We start from the raw sequence: 23,658 nt of genomic DNA, 5'->3' as shown, positions 1-23,658 counted from the left end.
ATCAAACTTCACGAGAGTATTGTTATTTAAATGATACTACTTAACTTACAAAATACTATAAGCAAACGAATGTCGGCGACTTGGTTAATTCTTCTGAAATAAAAGTATTTGATTTAATTTGTTGTACCCACGGCAAATAAATAGGTACATTATTATATTTTTTTTTTATTCAAAAGGAATTGAAAATCTTCTTAAATAGTTACATAAATGGAAGACTATACAAGATTCCAAACTTTTCTCTCAATTATACAAAAAAAAAAATAATAAACAAGAAAATAAATTAACAAACTTCACAAAAAAATAAACACTAAACACATTTTTTTTTCATTTCATCTCTTTCTAAGGACCACTTGGTGGTGGTTCCGTAAATGAAGGATCCTTCGCACTACATGAGCTCAAAGATTGCTCGGTAGGAACTACATTCTGAGTTAACTCAATTAATTTGTCCAATGGACATTTTCTATCACAGCCAGGAATTGTTAATGGTTTAGCATCTGCTTTAGGATTATTTCTCATGAATATCTACAAGCAAAAGGAGAAAGAGAATTATTATTTAATTTGTCAAAAGTTTTCTGGTTCCTTACCTCAACATGATATTCACCAGTCTTTTTATTTTTATGAAGCTCGAAAAGTGCCATAATGGAATATCTTGGCAACTGCCTTTCCCATACACCAAGAGCTGTTAAAATATTTACAAGTGACGTATCGTGTCCGGTATAGATGAAAAGCTTGCGATCTTTTGGCTTTAAGTCAACATCGCGTTTTTGTTTCATTTCAGTAAGCATTTTCCTTAAAAAGGGTCCTAGAATTATATTTTAAAAAAAGTGACTTTCAAGTGGAAGTTTGTGAAACAGTGTTTTTTTTTGTGAACTTACCTGCCTTAATTTTCTGCATTTCTGGTGTATAAACTGCGTAGAGGTAGCTTTGTTCAGCAAGGAATTGCATTTTTTCTGGGTAATACTCCTTTGTCCACTCTGGAAGAGCTAAACCAAATTCTGTCTGAAAGGATACAAAACATTAGAATAAGTCTTGATGAGTAGAAGGTGATGGTACTTACCTCTGCTAGTAGTGTAGTGTAAATTGATTGCACGTCTTCAGGAGTTGTTACATTCATGCCTGTCAATTCTGTGAGTTCACTGAAAAGACTCTCGTATGGCTCTAGTTCAGCCTTGACTTCTGGCAGTTGGAAAACTTCTTTCATAGCTTCATAGTATCTTGGACATGGAGTACGAACCAAGAGGAGCTGAACAAAAAAAATCAACCTTTTGAGGAATTTTCTTGAAGTTTGAAATACTTGAGACACTTACATTATCTTCTTCCAAAGGTTGAGACATAATTGGAATTGGCTGCCAATTATACTTTGAATTCCATTCCATAGGTGTATTCTTTGGGGGCCAAAGACTGGCCAAAACGGTAGCCATTGACATGTAAGTCCTGGTAACACCTGTAGTTTGGGCGTGAACATACTAGAAGAAGAAAGTCTTGATATAGTCTTTAGCTCTTAGGTGAAAATAATTTTTAAAAGCTCTTACATCAGGAACATAGAAAGGTCCTAGGAAATGATTGTATCGTTTTCTTAGCCACGAGCCTACATTGAAAAGCTCTCGTTTGCCATTCTATAAACAAATAATTATTAAATTATTTTACACTTTTTGATTGTTAATTAACTCACATTAGTAAGTTGGCCCCAACCAAAGGGGAAGAATGTTTCGTTTACATGGGGATCTTTTGGATAAGTGTCTGCGGGCGTCCTTGGTCCATGTCTAAAAATCTGTAAGATAATAAAAAAGTAATATAACACATTTTTATAAGTGTAAATAACGTGAATGACATTTACAAAAGACTAAATTCCCTATCAGTACACAAGTCAAAACAAAAAATAATAAAATAGGTTAAATACTCGTAGAGTCTCGCCGATTCTAAAAATAATTTTGTTTTGTTTGTTTTTTGAAAAACAAAAGATTTTTACTATGAAGATCAAGAAAGATACAGTTATCTTCGGTTTTTATTGAATTTGAGGCAAGTGTACTTTTATAATAGTGGGGTATGGCAGCATGAAAAAAAACTACAAGTTTAGATTAAAAGCTTTTGTGTTATTTATGTTAGACTTGTTTAGTCAACAAAATATTTATACCATGCCTTTACGATAGATTGATTAATTTGTCAAATGAATTATTGAAATGCTTTAAGTTTAATAAAAATGTTAGATTGTTTTTTTTTTAACGGATTCGTAACTTCTCATATATAACAACCTTATTTGGATTTTCCCCGCCAAACACAAGTTAAGCTTTGAGTCTTAAAAGAAACTTAATAAATGTAAATGGGTTTTTATGTTGGATAGATAGTGTTCTTAAGCTTACAAGGTTAGTATTATACGTTTAATTATTTAAAAAACTTGAGGTAGTTCCCAATGGCACACAGTGGTATGTTTGTTAAATTTTGTTAGCAAAAATAAATTAAATTTGGAACAGTGTAGGATTTTTGACTCAAATTTAGTTGTTCTATTAATTCTTTTTTGCTAAACATACATTTTTTTTAAACATTAAAATACGGCTCGAAATTTGAAATAAATCAGTGTTAGAATAAGCAATTTAGTGTATTTAAATATTAGATTTGATTTTAAAATATACAAAAAATACCATGTCCACAAATAACGTAATAAACAATTAAAAAAAAAAAAAACAATTTTAAAGGCTTCTTTATTTATTATGAATTGAAAAGATATAATTTTTTTTGACTTAAATTTAGTTGTTCTATTAATTCTTTTTTGCTAAACATACATTTTTTTAAACGTTAAAATACGGCTCGAAATTTGAAATAAATCAGTGTTAGAATAAGCAATTTAGTGTATTTAAATATTAGATTTGATTTTAAAATATACAAAAAATACCATGTCCACAAATAACGTAATAAACAATTAAAAAAAAAAAAAAACAATTTTAAAGGCTTCTTTATTTATTATGAATTGAAAAGATATAATTTTTGGGGCACTTTTATATTTTTTCTAATTGTAAACTGTGCTTAGATTAAATATGACACAAAAATGTGACAATTTTGACGGTGAAATCACGTCATTTAAAAAGCTCTTGAAAATAATTAAATCTTATATGAATAAACAAATTAGGTTACAATAACAGATTTAAAAAGATAGACAAGTTTTAAAACATATCTTGTTTAAATTAAGTTTAGTTTTAAAAGACAGAGGACAAAAAAGTATTGGAACTGGTAGATGTAATAGTGCTTAAAAACGAGATCTTTGGAAATACTGAGTCAAAGTTAACAATAGGAGTTCGCTAAAATAAGCAAGCAACTAATTTTAATAAATAAATGTGAAATATTTTATGTGTTGAATATATGTACATTACATAAAATAAGTCAAGCACTCAAGGGGTTATTAGTACCCTTTATATGTTTATATCTAAACACAGTGCGAGCGTTAGGAAAATAGGGAAGGATTTAAAAGGAGATACCGGTGCACATTGATCTTAAAGTTCTGAACATCAAAATGGGAGGGAAAAACAGAGTTGGCCAAGGCATTCCACATTCTCGATGTGCGATTTAAGAAAGAATCTCTGTACTTGACAGTACGCCCGAAATTGAGCTCAAGGGTAAACTGATGAGCATTCCTAGAAGTGAGAGTATTACGGCTGAATTGTTTAAGGGGTGGAATGCAACTAGCTAATTCGACAGAACATTGTTTGTAAAAATATCTATAAAATAACGAAAGGCATGAAACATTGTGACGGTGTTCTAGCGATGTAAATGTTTCGTTTATAGTTCTGTCAACTATCATTTTTAAAGCCCTTTTTTTAAACTTGTTTTGGAGGCACCTTCCCAGATATGCGAATTATATTCAAGCTTTGGACGGATAAAAGCTTTGTAGATTATAGCCAGATCAGAAGGGGTGAAAAATTTCTTGCATCTTCGGAGAAATCCTAAGCAACTGGCAGCATTTTTGGCGATATCGAATATGTGATCATTCCATGAGAGGTGATCTGTGATATTCATACCGAGTACTGAAAGTTGATTAGCTTCCTGGATGCAAGTGACGCTCATGGATAGTGGCATCGGGGGTGGGTTTTGCTTTAACGAAAGGAGACAGCAATGAGTTTTCGAAGCATTAAATTCTACACGGTTTTTGATTCCCCATTGGACAATGCTGTCAAGATCAGAATTTAATGAGCTTATCATACGCTGCCGTTGAAATTCCACATCCAAAGGACAAGGATGTGAATCTAGAAACGAATATGAAAAGCTGAGGGTGCTGTCGTCGTCGAAACAGTTTAATGGATTAGAAGTGACAGACAAGATATCGTTTATGAATATAAGGAAGAGAGTCGGAAACAAAACGGAGCCCTGGGGTACACCAGCATTTATTTTATGAATTTCAGACTTGAAACCATCCAATACAACTTGTATTGAACGGTTAGAAAGGTAATTTCTAATCCAACGAAGAAGAGAATCATCAATACCAAAAGCACGCATTTTCGATAAGAGAGCTTGGTGCCAAACTCTATAAATACTTTTGAAATATCAAGTGCAATAATCTTACTTTCTCCAAAACGATGTAAAGATTTCTTCCACTGTTCGGTGAGATGAACCATGAGATCAACAGTGGACCTATTGCTGCGAAAGCCATTAAGAAGCTTCCGTTCTTCAAGAAATTTCTTAAGCTGAAAATTAATCAGCGTTTACATGACCTTGGAAAGAAGGGACGTAAGTGCAATTGGACGATAGTTAGAGGGAGAGGAGGATTCGCCTTTTTAAGGGACAGGCTGGACAAATGCAGTTTTCCATCCCCTCGGGAAGAGACCTGTAAAATAGGACAGATGGAAAAGCTTACGCAGTGGTTTTGCCAGCGTTGAAGAACACCTCTTCAGAACAATACTACCGGACCAGCGTATTTGTGTATATCAAAGTCTTTCAGTACTCTTGGAAAGAAGATTCGTCTCATAGAATCGTTTACGCTCTCAAGAACAGGAGGACTCATAATATAACTTTATATGAAGATTTCATCGAGAATTGAAATTTTCATAACATTGCCAGCTGGAGGTTTGAACATGTTGTTCGTATGTTTCTGATAAAAAAAAATTATTGTTTCTAATTCTAAGATATTTCGTTGAAACTTAAAACTAAAAGTTGAGAGCTATAAGTCGCTAGGCCCTGGTTCGCAACGGACTGTTGCGCCATCCAATTTAATTTAATTCAATAAGTTATTTAAAAACGATTCGATTTGTCGAATTGAATAATGTTAACATTTCTATACGTTACAATGTCTCTAGAATCTAAATAAAACATTTTTAGAGAGATGTTTGCGTATACATATGTACGTACATACGTTCAGGATCCTTTTTTTTCGTCATCCATATCTCAAAATTCAATGGAAATATCGGCTTCAAATCAAATATATTTGTTATACAGATAATAATGCAGAAAGGACTCTCAAGGAAAATGTTGGTTAACCCAAAATACAGTCTGTCAAGTAAGAGCGTGGTCGTGTTAATTTATAAAAAATTATTTTATGATACTTTCATATTTATCTATATATTGGTCAATTTGGTCAATAATGTGTCCAGTCCCTTCCTCCTTCCTCCTTCCCTCTTTTCCTAATGCTCACACTGTGTCTTTGGCATATTAAAGGTATAAAAAAAAACCCTTTTAGTGTTTGCTTATTATAAAAAAAAAAAAAAAAGTCACCACCGGCGTCGATAATTTCCTGGGATTTCCGAGGCATACTAATACTACTAATTTGTCGACGTATTTTAGTGGAAAGGATCTCCAGATCCGACGAATTTCATAAGACAACAGCTTCAAATTGCAAGTGCGTTTTCCAAGAAGCTTCTGTTTAATATATGCCACAAATTTTCCATAGCGTTTGCATTGGGCGACGCGACGGGGACGGCTAATCTAATGTAACTGAGTACAGAGCTTGCTGCGGTGTTTAGGATCGTTATCCTCCTGCAGAATCCTTACCTTGGCGGACCTTGGCCTCAACCAACATGCGTCTCCATCCAGCTCGGTCCCTAGCTAGTTGTCTTCAGTTTCGCACGCCAAGTTGGTTGAGGTCTGTTAACCAGGTCAGTGTCACTGTACAGCCCGTACAGTTCCTCGTTATATCTTCTCCTCCATTCTCCATCTCCAGAATAAAATCTTCAGTTTTTGAGATGAACCACAGTTTGGCAGATAGCACTAAAGACTTTAGATTGTCAGTAAAGAGGTACAAAGTGCCGAATCCCTGCTCTGAGAAGCAACCCCAAATATGCACTTTTATTCCATATCATACTGTCCGCTGAACAAGCCTCTTGGTGGAAGTTGACCAGGCTCGCGTGAGGACAGAACGTGGCCATATAGAACATTCATCTGTAAAAATGACATTTTCAAAATCACAATGAGCATTCTCATGCGCCCAAGCGAGTCGCTCTATCACATGTTTTTCAGTCAACAAAGGCTTCTTCATTGTGTTGCGCCATTCCAGATCAAAAGATCAAAGACAACTGACCCTTTGTTGACAATTCATCAAGGACAAAGCTCCCTCTATCGGCACGCGAAGGAATTAGAGCGAAATCTTTCATTAAGTGTCGGTAAAGTCGACCGCACTCTTACTTAACACACTGTATTTCTCGAACCAGTAACCCTAGCGGCTTGAATTAAATGATTGTATTGATTATTGATTGATTAAATTTAATCTTGAACAAAATTCAATTAACGGTTTTTTGATAAATCAAAAAAACTAAAAAATATAATTGTACTTAATACAACGAAGAATGACATTTTTGACAAATTGTAAAATATTGAGAAAAATCAAATTGACAGATTTCTTTCAAAAAATAAAATAAAAAAACGATATTAAAAATTGGATGTTGGGTTCTCGATATCTCGTGAACAATAGATGATATTGACTTTCAAACTAATTTTCTAATCCAATTTGTATTATTCGTTTATAAGAGAAATAAAAAACTTTTAGGAAATGGTACCAAAATTCGTAAAAATCGGTTTTCGACAAAAAATCTCGTTTACTAAAATAGATTTTGATATCAAAAAGCTAGAAACTTTTAAAAAAGCCAAATCGACAGACGAGATGGGAAGTTATAGGTGTGGGTCGCATCCCAGCCTCTTTTTAATTTTGAAATCAAAGTTTTTCGCTGTTTGTAATTTTAAATTTTTTCTTTATAAAAAACAACTGACAAATTTTTTACAAAACACGAAAACCTACAAGTACAGCAAAAAACTGATAAGAAATGTTTTCGACTCAAGTATTAGAAGGATATTGACTTCAAATCATTTATCCGACACAAAGTATTGTTAAGAATATTTTGTTGAGATTCTAAGCAAGACGAATCGATTGACGGAATGAGAAGTTATCAGCGTGGGTCGAATCCCAGCATCTTGTTTAATTTATTATCTAATCAAAATGTTGATTTTTTTTTAACATTTATCAATTTTGGCACATAACCGCACTTGAACCTAATTATAGAATTTTGTTTTCTTTAATATCTCCTCAAAACACATTTTAATTAATGAGATTATAAGAAATCAATTTTGTTTTTAAATTATATATTTCACTTATTTAATGTCCCATGTCTATCGCTATTAACACGACAAACATTTATTTTAGACGTAATTTCAGTTTAATTCAAGTGATTTGGTAAATATCTATGTATGCATATAATTTGTTTTTATTTCATTAAAATATTAACTATCTAAATGTTTCCAAGACCATATGAATGCTCTTTTCTGATTTATAAATACGTTTGCATTATTTATGCTAATTTCTGATAATTTGCAGACGATTCAAATAAATATTGCGTTATTTAAAGTTATTAATAAATATTATATTTTTGCATAAAAAACTGATATATCTGCACCTGCATGCATTTTTGATTTTTAATTTTATAAGACCCATTTTAATCGGTTAATTACAATAATTTATAAAACAAATAAAAACAATGCGGGTGAAGTTCATCAACTGGGTAAAATGGGGCAATCATTTATTGAAGCCAAATTTATGATGACATCCCTGTTAACTTTATTGTATATTCATTGCTTATAAATTGTATAATTTTTATGATAATATTTTCATGGTAATTAAACATTTAAATCAGTGTAAGGAGTGTTGACATAAATAAAGATAAACAAATTTATAAAAGGATTTCAAAAGAGACCCCATATAATTTGAGCTTGTTTGATAAGCCAAGAATTTTGTGACGATTTTATAAAAGTCTTAAAAGATTTGATTTTCCATGAATTTAATTTTAGAGCCATAATCAAATCATTAGAATCATATAAACAATAACAAAAAAACTGTTAAAAGAAAGATAATTGTTTGTATTGTAATTTTATTAGATATACATACATCTTTAATAATTTGACAAGTTTAGGAAAGCACTTTTCATGAAAAGAGTTACTCTTGGAGAATTTGTCAATTCCTCACAAAAGGCAGTACAACCTCTGGCCAGGGATGCCACATTTCAACTTCTTCCGCGACAAAAAATATTTTGATGTCGCTAGAATATTTCTAGTGACTTTTATAGCGACTTTTGAAGCATTTCTGAGTTTTGAACCGTAAATACAATTTTCATTATACTACAGAACTGGTAATTGTATATCCTTGGCATTTAAATTAATTTGAAATTTTCGTTATTTCAAAACTGGAAATGGAAGTTTCAAAGTACAAAGATGCAGCGGGTGCCAATACTTATCAAGAACTATTTGAGCTAGCTGAAACTGTAATGTCACTTCCCCATTCTAATGCTGAAGTTAAACGCATTTTTAGTACAATGAACCTTGTGAAAAATAAAACCAGAAATAAATTGTCAACAAAAACTTTAAATTCTATTATTCTTATTCGAAATCAGCTTAAATTACTAAACAAAAACTGTCATGCCTATGAACTACCAGAAATCGTTTTAAAAACAAATGTATTTAAAAATAATGCTGTTAAGGTTCTTGCAACTGAGAATATTGAAGAAATCGATAGTGATCTTTTTGTATGTGATTCAGAATAAATACTAAGTATTTTATTCCAAAAGATTTAAGGATTAAGGAGACTGAATTATTTTTTGTTTCACCTTTATTTGTTTATTGTTACTCTAGCCCTAAGTTTGTTTGTTAAATAACTTTAAATTTTTGAAACAAAAATAAAGTTATTCAAAAATAAATTTTTGAGGAGCTTTATTTTACAATTTTTTTCTAGAGACTTCTAGCGACTTTTTATCTCCTAAGTTTTAGTCAATCTAGCGACTTTTAGGGGTTGGCCTAGCGACTTTTCATTTCACTGCCTCTGGCATGACAGTCCAGTCCAGCACACTAACCATCATGTGTCACGGGTACTACTTCTCCTTCCCTGACAACAGTACTCGCACACAGGAATAGTTGAGAGGTGTAAGTCAATAGGCCCTAGTTCTCAACGGACTGTTGCGCCACCCAATTTATTTTGTATTTTCTTATGTTGACAAGTTTAACTTTTTATTACTAAAAAAAAAGAAAATAATAAATAGTGGGAAATGGTTTGTGTATTAGATTAGTTGTTTTTAACGAAATAATCAAACCATTTCTTCCGATAAGTTAATTTCTGGGTGTTTTATATTTTTTTGGTATTATTTTTATCTAACGTTATGAGTGGTTTGGGGATAAGATACCTCAGGAACACCTCATACCTGCAACAAAGACTCATCCCAAGAAAAATATCATACTTTTCTTCCTTCTAAAATTGCACTTTGACATAGGTTTTGATTGTCGTAATTTAAATCCGATTTCAAAATTAATAAATATATCACGTCAGGTTTTTGAAACATTATTTATTATAATTTGATAATAATATACATACGTCTTTCTGATTAATAAAATGTGTGATGGTTTTCTAAATCTATGATTTATTATTTTATATAATATTCAAACAAATCTTCATAAATTGTTATTACCTGTTTTAAGTTGGAAAGAAACACTTAACCATTTATGTTAAAACGGTTGCCAAGAGAAAAAAAAAAAAAAAACAAAATGGTTTGGAATTAAGTTTTGTTCTTGTAATGAATCTGCTGTCTACACAATTATATTATATTAAGTTTTTGACGTTGAAGCTTGAAACGGGGATCTTCCACCAATCGACCTTTTTATTAAATAAATAGTTTCCGGCAGCGCTATTAGGCTGAAGGAATCAAACAGCTGGTCGTCAAAAAATTATGGTCACAGCAACACAACGAAATTGATTCCCTCAGATATTATCTCGGTAGACACTGCTTCGAGCCTTAGTAAGGGTTTTAAGGTTATTTTACCATCCAGAGAAGATTGGGAGATTGACATCGTTTCGATAGGTTTCGACACAACCATCTTTACTGACGGCTCAAAGATGGAGTGTAAAGTTGGTTTTGGGATCTTTTCTGAGTCTCTAAATGTAGTCAAATCCTTTAAGCTTCTCAACTTTGCTAGCGTTTTTCAGGCTGAACTGCTGGCAATAAGGGAGGCATGTAAGATACATAAACAAAACCCAAACCAAAGCCAAAATGCGGCTATCTTCACAGACAGTCAGGCATCTGTCAAAGCCAGTAACTCGGCCTCATCCTGATCTAAATTGGTCCAGCAATGTCGCGAGATGAGTTTGCGAGCCTGAATATTAACCTCGGTGTCACCCTGATCTGGGTTCCGGGCCATAGTGGTATCGTGGGAAATAAACGGGCTGACGAGCTTGCCAGGCAAGGATCGGCCCTTGATAGCTCACTTGCGGAAATGGTTAACATTCCTCTTGGTGCTATGAAGGGTAAAATCTTTTCTATCCACCAAACTGAATCAAACCGAAGGTTGAGCAATTTACCCAACTGCATTATATCTAGGAAGATATTGCCCACCTATAATAAAACCCGTACAAACGATCTTCTTACAGGCCGAGGCAAGACAAAGCCAGGATTGTTGCTGTTTGTACCGGACATTGGCCTATAGGAGTACATGGAGAGAAGTTGGGTATCTCTTACAACACCTTTTGTGGTAGCTGTAGTGACCAAAGAGAAAGTGAAACGATAATCCATTACCTCTGCAAATGTCCTACTTTGGCAAACACTAAAATGAAATACTTTGAAAAAGCATTCTTTCACGAACTTGATGAGCTATCTGAGACAAAGATTAGAGACCTAATCTTTTTTCCCAATGCGACAAAATGGCTCTAACATAATCGCTATATGAAGCTTCTCTATAAATCTTTCCCTTTCTATCAAAGGTCAAACGGGCTTTTGGTATCAAAACGGCGCACTACAGCGCTAATTTGATCTCAGCCTAGGTTGCCTTGAGATCGCCATTTCTACCTACCTTGATACGGGGTTTTAAAACCTGAGTAAATAGTTAAAATTTAACCTTTTTTCAAAACTATATAATTACCAACTTCAAAATTTTCTCGAAAATTCTAATAGTGTCAAATAAAGACTCGTATAACTAATGAGAATTTCCAGAAACTAAATAAGATAATAAAACAATTTAAATTGTATTTAGAAGAGAAAGATTTATACTTTCCCAAATCATCATACAATTTAATGTTAAGAAATATTTTGAGTCCCCGTTTTTGGTTTTTCTTATCACTTTTAAATAGGTTAATTTTAAAACTTGACGTGACAAATAAATTTAAAATCCAGATTCAAAATTAAGGACATCTTAATCATTTAAAAAGCACTGTTTGTAGTGTATTTCCTTTTCCTAATTAGGTTTCGGGTTAATTAAAATGAGTATTAAATGTCTAACCAACTTCAATAATAATTCTTTTAGAAACATTTGTTTTCTAAATGTTCTTTAGAGCTTCGCTGTGGACGCTTTACATTGAAGGAACGACAAGTGTTTCGATACTAAAGATTCGTTTTTGACGAAAAATTAAAAAGTTTAGCTAACCTTATAACCTTGCCTTTATATATAAAGGCAAGAAAACCCAACCAAAAACTTATTTTAGCTGCAGAAGTTCCCGAGCGAGTACGTTAGTTTGTTATGGAATTGAACTCTATTCAAAATTCGAAATCTTATTTCTTATTCGAAGACGATTTTTGATCAGATAAAAATCATAACACCTTAAAATTTAAAGCGAACGAAAATATTTCGGAAGAATCGTTTTATAAGGCTGATTGGTTTGATGATATTGTTATATATGTATAGAGGCATAGGGTAATAGGGGCTTAGCTGCATTTGTATTTGCCTCTTTAAGTACTTTCTTTAAAGTTTTGCATTCGTAAATAACTTCGAACTCGAGACTTTAATCAAAATTGGCATTAAGATGGTAGAGAAGTCGAAAAAAGTGGGTCTCTTGATTCTGTTCGTCTGTCTGTCTATCTATCGTAGAGCCGACTGCTCAGAAAATGTAAAAATTAAGGCCTTGAGGCAATTCGCGTTAGCCGTATTTGTTTTCAAAAAAAAACAGTAGTCCCCACAAAAATTTATTGGTAAAAATGTGAAAATTTGAATTTTTTCAAAAACAAACCGATAGAATTTTTACATTCAACAAAAATATTTTTGTAATGCTCCTGGAGGGTACCCTCAATAGAACCGTTGTTTTGCTTTTAAGTTTTCTCAATAGCCCATCAACCGATTTCAATATTTTTTTCTCTGTACAAGCTGTTATACTGTTTTTATAATATTTCATGGTCAAAAATGTCATTGTTGTTTTTTTTGGACATTCGAATTGAAATTTAAAACCTAGAATCTTTATCTCTTAATAGCTGCAAACATTTTTCAACAAGGATTAAAAAGTTTTATCCAAAATAAATAAATCTATAAAATCTGTAAAATTAGACCAAATATTTTTTACAAAATTATTTGTCTTTAATATTTCTCGTTTGAATCCGAAAATTATCACAAAATGTTGTTCAAGTTGTTATTGTGTATTAAATAAAATTGTACTACATACTTAAGTTTTCCAAAGATTCTACTTTAAATCTTCTTACATACATATAAGGCGATTATTTTTTGATTTAATCAATTAATTAACTTATAAACAGCTTTCTTATAGCATTGTTTGATAAAAGCGAAGCAAACATGTGTACTTTGAATAATTAAGATAAGGTGGCAAAAGACAATTAATTGATGCATAACCATCAACAAACTGTCTTTTCCAGAAACCCCCAATTAGTTTGTTTATAATCAAATCACATGCTAAAGAATACAGGGTATCATGTTTTTTTAATAAATACACTATCAATGTTAACTGCCAATTACCTACGAATCTACCTGCTTGTTTAGAACTTATTTCAAGTTTTCCACTAAAAGCTTTCAGTGTTACTTTTGTTATAAAATTTTCTTCTTTTTAGGAGCTTAGAATAACACTGATAAGAACCTTGACCCTGATAATCATTACATTCTTCATTACGTAGTCAGGTATTCCGTGTGAAGGTTGGCCTATTGACACAAGATAAGCTCTTATTAGCTCATTAAAAACGGGCTATATGGAAACTACATTATATTTATTTAAAAAAATCTCATAAATTATACACAACAACACTTGTTTTTGTTTTCAACCCTTTAATAAAAAGCAATACCGACTGATCTCTATACCTATTCCGGAAGACAGTATTTTGACACAATTGTATTGGAGAATGACGGAAGATGACACCGCTATTGCGATGTGACTTCTAAGTTTTCTTATCACTAAATTAAAGCGACTCGGAACAAATTCGTGTGTTTATATGACCTTGTCGTTGTCGCCGTCGTCGTGCCAATTTTGCTATCAACAAAATCTTTGAAATTATAATTATAATTTTATAAAGCTGAATTTACGTACTAACATATATGCTTATCCTATACTTAACACCGGTGAATCATAAGCTTTTAATTTCACACCCGTCTAGAGTCATGAAATTTATAAACAATTGAACACAAAATTCTAATCACACGGCACACGAGTGTCTATTTTATATTTATAGTAAAAAAAATAAATTTATCAGCTAAACAAAACAATTGTTATCAGTTCGTGAAACTTGAAATAGATATTTTTTAAATTGTATTGATGAAAAGATTAAAAATATACAAACTCATGTAATATTCTTTGAAAGTGTGCCTACGTCAAAGTTATGTTTATATGAATACTAAAAATGTTTTACTTATGTTTCGAAAAGCTTTTTTTAATTCGAAAATGATTCAAAATGCAATAATTTTTAATCTTAATTCGAAAAACATCACTTCACTTATGAATATTGTTTGAATGGTCCAAAGGTCCACAGATATGCTCTGAGATGAGTTGTGTAAATATTTTGTAAAAAACAAAATTAAAAATAAGACAAAACAAGATGAGGGAAAAAATTGAAAAAAGCTTTTTGAAGGTAGAAAGATTGTGATGTTGATTTTATTGTAAGTAAACAGTTTTAAATAAACTGGGACTATCGATAGGCATAAGCAAAAATACATTTTGATTGAAACAACAAATGTTTGAAAAATCCTAATCCCTAACAAAAAAAGAGGCTGGGATGCGACCCACACTGATAACTTCCCATCCCGTCTGTCGATTTGTCTTGCTTAAAAGTTTGTCTTTATGTACTCGTATCAATTTTTACCAAATTTGGGTACTCTTTTTGTAGATTTTGTTTTTTATATGAAAAAACGGACTGTTGGATTTTTATATAAAAATTACTGAATATCGAAAACAATATTTTCTGTGAAATAAAATAAATTTCAAGCCAATATTTTTAAGTTTTGAAAAACTATTTGAGTCGAAAGTAAATTTTTACGAAGTTTTAGTATTGTTTTTTTTTTTTTTGAGTTTTATTTTTTGTAACAAAAACTGTCAATTCGATTTTTTTAAATTTTACCAACAATATTTCTTATGAGATAAAATTACTTTAAAGCCAATACTTAAAATTTTTAAAGAGATATTTGAGTCAAAAATCAATTTTTACCAACTTTTATACATTTTTTTTAGGTTTTTATTTTTTGTAAAAAAAATGTCTATTCGATTTTTTTCAAACTTTATGAATGTTGACAACAATATTTTTTGAAAGATAAAAGTAAATAAAAGCCAATATCTCTAAGTTTTGAAAAGATATTTGAGTCGAAAATCAATTTTTACAAACTTTTATAATTTTTTTTTAGGTTTTTATTTTTTGTAAAAAAAACTGTCAATTTGATTTTTTTCAAAATTTTTCAGAATGTTGAAAACAATATTTCTTATAAGATTAAATAAGTTTGAAGCCTAAATTTAATGTTTTTGAAAAGATATTTGAATCGATATTCAATTTTTACGAACTCTGAGTAATGTTTTTTTTAGATTTTTATTGTTTATAAAAAAAACTATCAATTAGATTTTTCTCAAAATTTTATCAGATGTCAAAAACAATATTCTTCGTTGCACAAAATTGTTTTAGAGATGAAATCATATTTCAGTCGTGAAATTTTGGAGGTGACAAATTTTTTTTGTTTAGTTTTATTGATTTAATAAAAAAAACCGTTATATTGATTTTTTTCAAAAAATATACCTGTTTGGTATCACGGTACAATATATTACATAAAATTTAATTCACGTCTCTAGCGTTTTTGGTTCGTAAGATATTTTTAGGGTTAACCAAAATGTTCACCTTTTTTTCAAACTGCTATGGTAAAAAAAACCACCCACTCAATTTTCTTAAAACCCCTTTCTGCATCTTTCTGCCTTATTATCTGTATAACAAAATTTATTTGAAGTTGATATCTCTTCTGGTTTTTGAGCTATGCAAGACGAAAAAAACGTCGCGAAAGTACGGACGTCCGAACGTACGTACACACGCACGCACAGACATCTTTCTAAAAATCTTTTATTTCGGCTCTAGGGACCTTGAAACGTCGAGAAATGCCAAAATTTTCAATTTCACAAATCGGACCCATTACAATAACTTCCTTTAGGAAGTTAAAAAAGAGTATCTTAGAAAAAAAACATTGCTCTTAACATTACTTTAAAAAAAACATGCGTTTCGAACAAAAATGTAAAACTTTGTTTTGATACAAGTAGTGATTATATCGACCTGCCAAGAAATTCTGACATAAGATCAGAACTTATTGATTTTTTGCTTAGAAAAATATCACATTTTGTCAGCCTCATGAGCAAACCTCGTAACTCACAAATTTTCACACCAGTTCCTGATTTGAATATTTCTTTTATTAATCTCAAGTCCTTGGACTTTTGAAGTTAGTTAAGAGTTAAGTATTATGTTTATGGAGTGCTTAACTATAAAAAAAAAACATAATATCAGAGAATAAAATGTTTCAGAAAATGAATTTCGACATTGCATATTGCATTCGTAAAACAAATTCTAACTCCAGAATGACATAACGATGATAGAGAAGTGTATAAATGTAGTTTTAGCTATTCGGTCCATCTGGCTGCCTGTCCTCGTCCCTACAGCCGAAACCAATTAGTCTACTGAGTTCAAACTTTTAAATTAAAGTTTTTACATTCACATTAGCCTTTTTCTCACTTGAGACTAAAAATAACAGTCCCCATACAATTTTTGTTGGTCAAAACTCAAAAATTCGAATTTTTTCAAAAATGAACCGATAGGTTTTTATTAAATTTCTTTGTGTTTTTAAATTTGGCTTCTTTCAATAGAAATACAAATATTCTAGTACTCGTCCAGAAAGGTAACTCTCAGTAAACCGTTATTTTGTTTTTAAGTTTTCTTAAGAAAAAATAATTTTTATATTGCCTTCAAAATATTTGTTTTTTTACTGCTAGTTTTGTCAAAATGACGCATTAAAAATCCTTAATTTTCAAACAATATTGTTTTTTTTAACTGTTCAAATATTCAAAAACAGTAATTTTAAATCTTTGACAGGTTTGTCTCACAAAAAAAAATAATAATTTCCAAAACGTTTCAAGGTATTAGTATGGATGAATACTGAATACAAATCCATTAAACATCGTGAAATGCAAGACATAAACTTATTAAGCTTGATTCTTTTTAAAAAATGGTAAATGTTTAAAATTACCTCATTTATGTAAAGTTAACAAAAAATGCAAAATCGATTGCATTTTTAGAGCCCACTAAAGATTTGAAATTGTTTTTTTTTTTTTTTGTGAATATATTCAGAAATAATTTGCTGATTTCTTATGTTTTCTTTGTTTCCGAATAGAATATTTTTTAATTTTTAGAATTTTCAGAAAAAAAAACGACTAATAATTCAAATCCATCCTAAGTTTTTGTTAAGGAAAATGACGGGAATGAAACCCTCACTCATAACTTTTCCCAGTGGGATGAATAGCTTTTTTAAGCACTGAGCCAAATTGTCATTTAAAAACATCGAAGGTATACTAACAATTAATGAAGTTTAGACTGTTTTTTTTCTTCAGATATTTACAAATTTAAACCAATTTTACTTTGTTTATTTTTTGTCAATTAATTTTCTGTTATCTAACGAAAAGTCAAGAACTTTATACGTTGTAGTGTACGATATTTTATTAATAAAATATTCAAGATGACAAGATGATGTTGAATAGTTGTCACCTCAAATTTTATTCGAAAAAAAAAAACTGATTTTTACCTCCAAAATAAGTTTATGCAACGTTTTTGACATCTGGTAAAATTTTAACAAAAATCCAACTGACTGTTTTTTTTGACAAAAAAAATATTAAACAAAAAAGCTTTAAAAAAGTAAATTTTTGATTCGTATAACTTGTCAAAAATAAAAGATAATAAATTTAAATCGATTTATCTTGCAAGAAAATATTAAAATTGTTTTTTAGAAAAAAAAAACAATTGACAACTTTTCTACAGAACATACAAAAATGACAAAAAATAATTTTCGACTCGAGTATGAGGAGAACAAAGAAAGAAATCAACTTCAAATTTGTTATTTACGTTTTTTTTTTAAGTTTTAGAAAAATCGACAGAGAGGATGGGACTTTCATTGTGTGGGTCGCAGCCGATACTCTTTTTTATTTCTTTTTCAAATGGCCATACTAAAAAAAACCCTTCACTTATTTTTATTTTCACGGTACAAATCGATTTTATTATTTCTCAAGCTTTACCTAATTAAAGATAGCTCCGCTGGTTCTCTCTACAAAAAACATGGGTTTAGGTTTTTAGGGTTCTCAAAACTTTGGGGAATGTCAATGCATATTTTCAAGTTCATAAAAAAGATCAATTGCAATTACTTTTAATGGGTAATTCGAAATTTCAGAACAGGAGATGATATTATATTAAAAAATTGCTAAAAATTATAAAAAAGAGGCTGCAATGTGACCAACACTGATAACTTCCGATCCCTTCTGTCGATTTCTCTTGCTTAAAAAGTTTGTAGGTTTTCGTGTTGGGTTAAAAAACTGTCAGTTAAATTATTCTTAAAAACTTCAAAATTACCAACAATATTTTGCATATAATGAAATAGTTTGATTTCGAAATCTATTTTAGCTTACAAGATTTATACCAATTTTTAAAGCATTTTTTAAAAGTTAGTGTTTCTAACATAAACAAATATAAATTGAATGAATTAAATTAATTTTATGTTTTCTATTATTCTCGAGATATCGAGAACCGAGCATCAATTTTTACCAATTTTGCGTTCTATTTTTTATAGATTTTAATTTTGTATGAAAAATCTGACTGTAAGACTTTTATAAAAAAAATACTGAATGTTGTAAACATTAGCTTTTATAAAATACAATTAATTTCAAGCCTTCATGTGTCTTAAATTTTTGGAAAAATATTTGAGTCGATTTTTACGAACTTTTATTAACTGTTTATAGGTATTTACTTTTTGTTAACAAACTCTCAATTCGGTTTTTCTCAAAATCGTTTCTAATGTTGAAAACAATATTTCTTATAAGATATGTTTGAAGCTAATATTTTTAATTTTTGAAAAGATGATTTAGTCGAAACTCTGTTTTTACCAACTTTTATTAATTTTTTTAGGTTTTTATTGTTTTTTTGTAAAAAAAACTGTAAATTAAATTTTACTGAATATTAAGAACAATATTTATCATAAGACAAAATTAGTTTAAAGCCAATATCTCAAAGTTTTGAAAGGATATTTAAGTCGAAATCAATTTTTACCACCTCTGGTTAATTTTTTGTTTAGGTTTTTAATTTTTTGTAAGAAAACTGTCAATTCGATTTTTCTCAAAATGTTATTGAATGTTGACAACAATATTAAGAAAAATTGAATTAGTTTAAAGCCAATGTCTTTAGGTTTTGAAAAGTTATTTGAGCCGAAAATTAATTTGTACGAACTTTTATTTCTATTCTATTTTTTCAAAATTTTACCGAATCTTAAAAACAATGTTTAAAAAAATAGAATTAAATTAAAGCCAATGTCTTAAAGTTTTTAAAAGTTTTTTAAATAGAAAATCAATTTTTACGAACTTTTATTAATTGTATTCAGGTTTTTATTTTGTATAAAAAAACTGTCCATTAGATCTTGCTCAAAATGTTACCTGATATCAAAAATGTTTTGGATATAAAACCATTTATTGTTCGAAATATTTTCAAATTGGCAACATTTTTTTTTCAGTTTTTTTTTTTATAAGAAAAAACTCCTATTGGATTTTGTTCCAAAAATATACTGGTTTGGTATCACATAAAAAAAAATTAAAAAGAGGCTGGAATGCGACCCACACTGATAACTTCCCATCCCGTCTGTCGATTTGTCTTGCTTAAAAGTTTGTCTTTATGTACTTGTATCAATTTTTACCAAATTTGCGTACTATTTTTTGTAGATTTTATTTTTTATGAAAAAACGGAAAATTGGATTTTTATATAAAAATTACCGAATATTAAAAACAATATTTTTTTGAAATAAAATAAGTTTGAAGCCAATATTTTTAATTTTTGAAAAGCTATTTGAGCCGAAAGTAAATTTTTACCAACTTTTATACATTTTTTTTCAGGTTTTCATTTTTTGTAAAAAAAATTGTCAATTCGAATTTTCTCAAAATTTATCCTAATGTTGAAAACAATATTTCTTATAAGAAAAAATTAGTTAGAAGCCAATACTTAAAATTTTTGAAGAGATATTTGAGTCGAAAATTAATTTTTACCAACTTTTATACATTTTTTTTCAGGTTTTCATTTTTTGTAAAAAAAAATTGTCAATTCGAATTTTCTCAAAATTTATCCTAATGTTGAAAACAATATTTCTTATAAGAAAAAATTAGTTAGAACCTATTATCTCAAAGTTTTTAAAAGATATTTAAGTCGAAAACCATTTTTTACGAACTTTTGTTAATTTTTTATTTCGGTTTTTAATTTTTTGTACAAAAACTGTCAAATCGATTTGTTTCAAACTTTAACTGAATGTTGACAACAAGATGTTTTGAAAGATAAAAGTAAATTAAAGCGAATATCTCAAAGTTTTGAAAAGATATTTGAATCGATATTCAATTTTTACCAACTTTCGGTAATGTTTTTTTTAGATTTTTATTTTTTATAAAAAAAACTGTCAATTAAATTTTTCTCAAAATTTTATCAGATATCAAAAACATTATTATTCGTTGCACAAAATTGTTTTGGAGATAAAATCATATTTCAGTCGTAAAATTTTGGAGGTGACAAATTTATTTTTTCAGTTTTATTGATTTGTAAAAAAAACCCTTATATTAATTTTTTTCAAAAAATATACTTGTTTGGTATCACGTTACAATATATTATATAAAATTTAATTTAAGTCTCTAGCGTTTTTGGTTCGTAAGATATTTAGGGTTAACCAAAATGTTCACCTTTTTTTCAAACTGCTATGGTAAAAAAACCACCCACGCAATTTTCTTGAGAGCCCTTTCTGCATCTTTCAGCCTTATTATCTGTATAACAAAATTTATTTGAAGTCGATATCTCTTCTGGTTCTTGAGCTATGGACGACGAAAAAAACGTCGCGAACGTACGGACGTACGAACGTACGTACACACGCACGCACAGACATCTTTCTAAAAATCTTTTATTTCGACTCTAGGGACCTTGAAACGTCGAGAAATGTCAAAATTTTCAATTTCACAAATCGGACCCATTACAATAACTTCCTATGGGAAGTTAATAATATAAAATTTAAGTCAAGTCTCTAAGAATTTTGATTCGTGAACTATTTAGGGTTAACCAAAATGTTCATCTTTTTCTAAACTGCTATTGTCAAAAAACCACCCACGCCATTTTCTTGAGAGTCCTTTCTGCGTCTTACTGAATTATTATCTGTATAACAAAATTTATTTGAAGTTGATTTCTTTACTGGTTTTTGAGCTATTAACAACGAAAACAACGTCACGAACGTACACACGTACGTTCAGACATCTTTCTAAAAATCTTTTATTTCGACTCTAGGGACCTTGAAACGTCGATAAATGTCAACATTTTCAATTCGAAAATCGGACCATTACAAAAACTTCCTATCTGAAGTTGAAAATACACAGTTTCGAGAAATTGTCGCAAAAATTAAATTCCTTACCAAAATGTTACAAAATTGATTGTCTTCAATATCGAGGCAGAAAAGTGCTTAATTTTCTATTTTTTACTAAAGCTTATTTAAAAATGTTTAAGGGCACTAATAGGAAGTTATAAACAGAATTGCATTCTAGCATCTTTTTAATTGAATTATTTTTTATTTTATAAGGAAATAAGATGTTCCTGTATAATTTTTCAATGTTCTCCAAAACCCTTCTAAATCTACTAAATTTTTCTGAAAATGCGTATCAAGTTCTTGTAAATAAAAAAAAAAAACGTGACGTCAATATTTTTTAAAACATTGAATTAATGTTTGAAAAGTTAACACAAACCACACTTTTCCATTTGTTTTCAAACTAAGATTATCTAATATTTTTAATATTTGAACAAATATTATATCACTATTGATTCAAATGAAATCAATTGTTTAAACTTAAGTTTACACACGTGTTTGACATTTTACTAAAAACTAGGAGAAGATTTATGATTATTGTCTTTTTTTCAGAATTTGTATGTTCAGTTTTTTCTTGCATAAAATAGTTAAAAAACAAACAAAAAAAAAATTTTAAAATAATGATGCAATCTCAAACTAAAATTGGGCAAGTAACTGGAATTTGATTTTCCAGACTTTAAAGAAAATCCGTTTATATGCATTTACATCCACATTTATAGAAAAAGTAAGCTGCATAATGATTGTCATAACATTAAACCATTTTTTAATTTTATTTGTTTAAAAAAAAAATAACAAACAACTTTTTAAAAATAAGAGACAGTTGAAAATTTGAACTATTAGTAAATCCCGGAAATAACAATTTATGCATTTTACAAATGCTTTCTGTGAAAATGTAGGTTGGCTGATTTTTCTATTTCAATACTCCACTGTATTGTGGTTTGAAAAAGTACAAGTAATAGAAAAATACCAAAACCCAATTATAATACAATTACAAGCTTGTCTATGGCTTAAAAGTAAACGAACGACGACCGACGTGACGGTTAGCGGCGCGGCGGTTGCGGGTGACACGGTAGCGTCAGCGGCTGGGATGGTGGTGGCAATGCTTGGATCAATTACATTGTCTTTCATTAGCGACTCGAGTTAATTTGCAGTGATTTGAATTTAATTGGACACCTTGTTTTCTCCATACTCTGTACAAGATGTTCTTTCTGTTAGTTAAAACACACCTTCTTAACGTATGCACTTTTTCAAAAGGTCCGACACGGTGGCGTCTTAAGATTAAGACCGAAAGAAAGGCCGAATTCCGTCCATGTGCCAGCTTTTCCTGAAGAACAAGCAGCTATGGAGTCGAAGCTTTTATTAAACTGTCGCAACTGAACGCGCTTACGCACTCAGTAATTCGAGAATACCGCACTTTATCGCGCACTCTTACATCGCACTCCGCTGACAACGAACTGTCTGTCGGACTGTCATGTCCCTCCCTCATCTCCAGACTATTATTACCAATTATAACAGTGAATTATAGTGAATTATTTTTACTTTGTCTGGTTTCGCGATTAATAAAAAAATTCTTTTCAATCTATGTTAGTACCTTGTTAATACTATTGTACTATTTAATTGATTAAAATTGATAACAAATGACAAACAATCCGTGTTATGTGATGGTGATCAAAAGGAGAAGATGGTGATGATGGCTTACCACATGCAGCAGCTCTAGTGTTGAATCCGAGGAGGAGGAATTATTGTGTTTGTCGACGGCGGCGTTATGCAGACGCTCCTCTGCTGCGCCACGTAACGAACTAGAGTAGACAGTAGTGCCGAAGGCGAATAAACAAAGGACAAAAAGACTAATTGCTAGCACGCCACCCGTCATTGCGAGTCGATGCTTTTTTGTGTTGTGCGATTGTGGCATGTCAAATTCGATGTTTATATTTATAAGCTTTCGATGAGGCTCTCAGTCGACGACATTCGGTAGGTTCTGATTCGTTGTTGTTGTTTTTTTTTTTTTTTTTTTGCTTAGTATTTGTTTTATATCAAAAAAATAATCATCTAACACACCGGTTTCTATGAATAAAATTCGTTAATTTATTATCTACCGTTGGTTATGATTCTATTTTATTATAACGTTCCCAGCGGCTGATAGGGGCACACGTTTTTTAGTATACTTTGAATTTTTTTTATATCATTTTAAGTTTAATTTTAATTTCAGAACCTTAGCAAAAGAGCAGCAGATAACCAGATAAAAGAGCAAACTGAGTCAATAAAAGAATTTTTGATCTAAGGAGTGTGTAGAGCTGGAGCTAGTATGAACTTTTTTTTTTTGTGTCATTTTTTTCTGCTTTGTGCGCCTACAAT

The 23,658-nt window shown here is 30.3% G+C and overlaps 1 protein-coding gene across 1 annotated transcript; it reads right to left on the bottom strand.

Moving 5' to 3' along the window:
• Nucleotides 1-107: 107 nt before the first annotated feature.
• LOC129948133 (venom acid phosphatase Acph-1-like) lies at nt 108-23,446 on the bottom strand. Its single transcript, XM_056058989.1, has 8 exons — nt 23,003-23,446; nt 1,673-1,771; nt 1,533-1,616; nt 1,308-1,466; nt 1,058-1,243; nt 876-999; nt 585-802; nt 108-522 (listed from the first exon to the last, which is right to left on the bottom strand). Exons 1-8 carry the CDS (start codon nt 23,213-23,215, stop codon nt 340-342), a joined length of 1,266 nt encoding a protein of 421 aa, XP_055914964.1. The 5' UTR covers nt 23,216-23,446; the 3' UTR covers nt 108-339.
• Nucleotides 23,447-23,658: the final 212 nt, after the last annotated feature.

This window comes from Eupeodes corollae, chromosome 2 (genome assembly GCF_945859685.1).
Source record: "Eupeodes corollae chromosome 2, idEupCoro1.1, whole genome shotgun sequence".
NCBI lineage: Eukaryota > Metazoa > Arthropoda > Insecta > Diptera > Syrphidae > Eupeodes > Eupeodes corollae.
The sequence above is the reverse complement of the archived record's forward strand: the minus strand, read 5'-3'. Positions and strand labels throughout refer to the sequence as shown.

Excerpts from the sequence above, each read along its gene's own strand:
- LOC129948133 (XM_056058989.1), bottom strand. The coding sequence starts at position 23,215 with ATGCCACAATCGCACAACACAAAAAAGCATCGACTCGCAATGACGGGT. Across the intron at positions 1,772-23,002 it reads CACTAGAGCTGCTGCATGTG|ATTTTTAGACATGGACCAAG; the intron begins GTAAGCCATCAT and ends ATTATCTTACAG. Across the intron at positions 1,467-1,532 it reads GACCTTTCTATGTTCCTGAT|TATGTTCACGCCCAAACTAC; the intron begins GTAAGAGCTTTT and ends TTCTTCTTCTAG.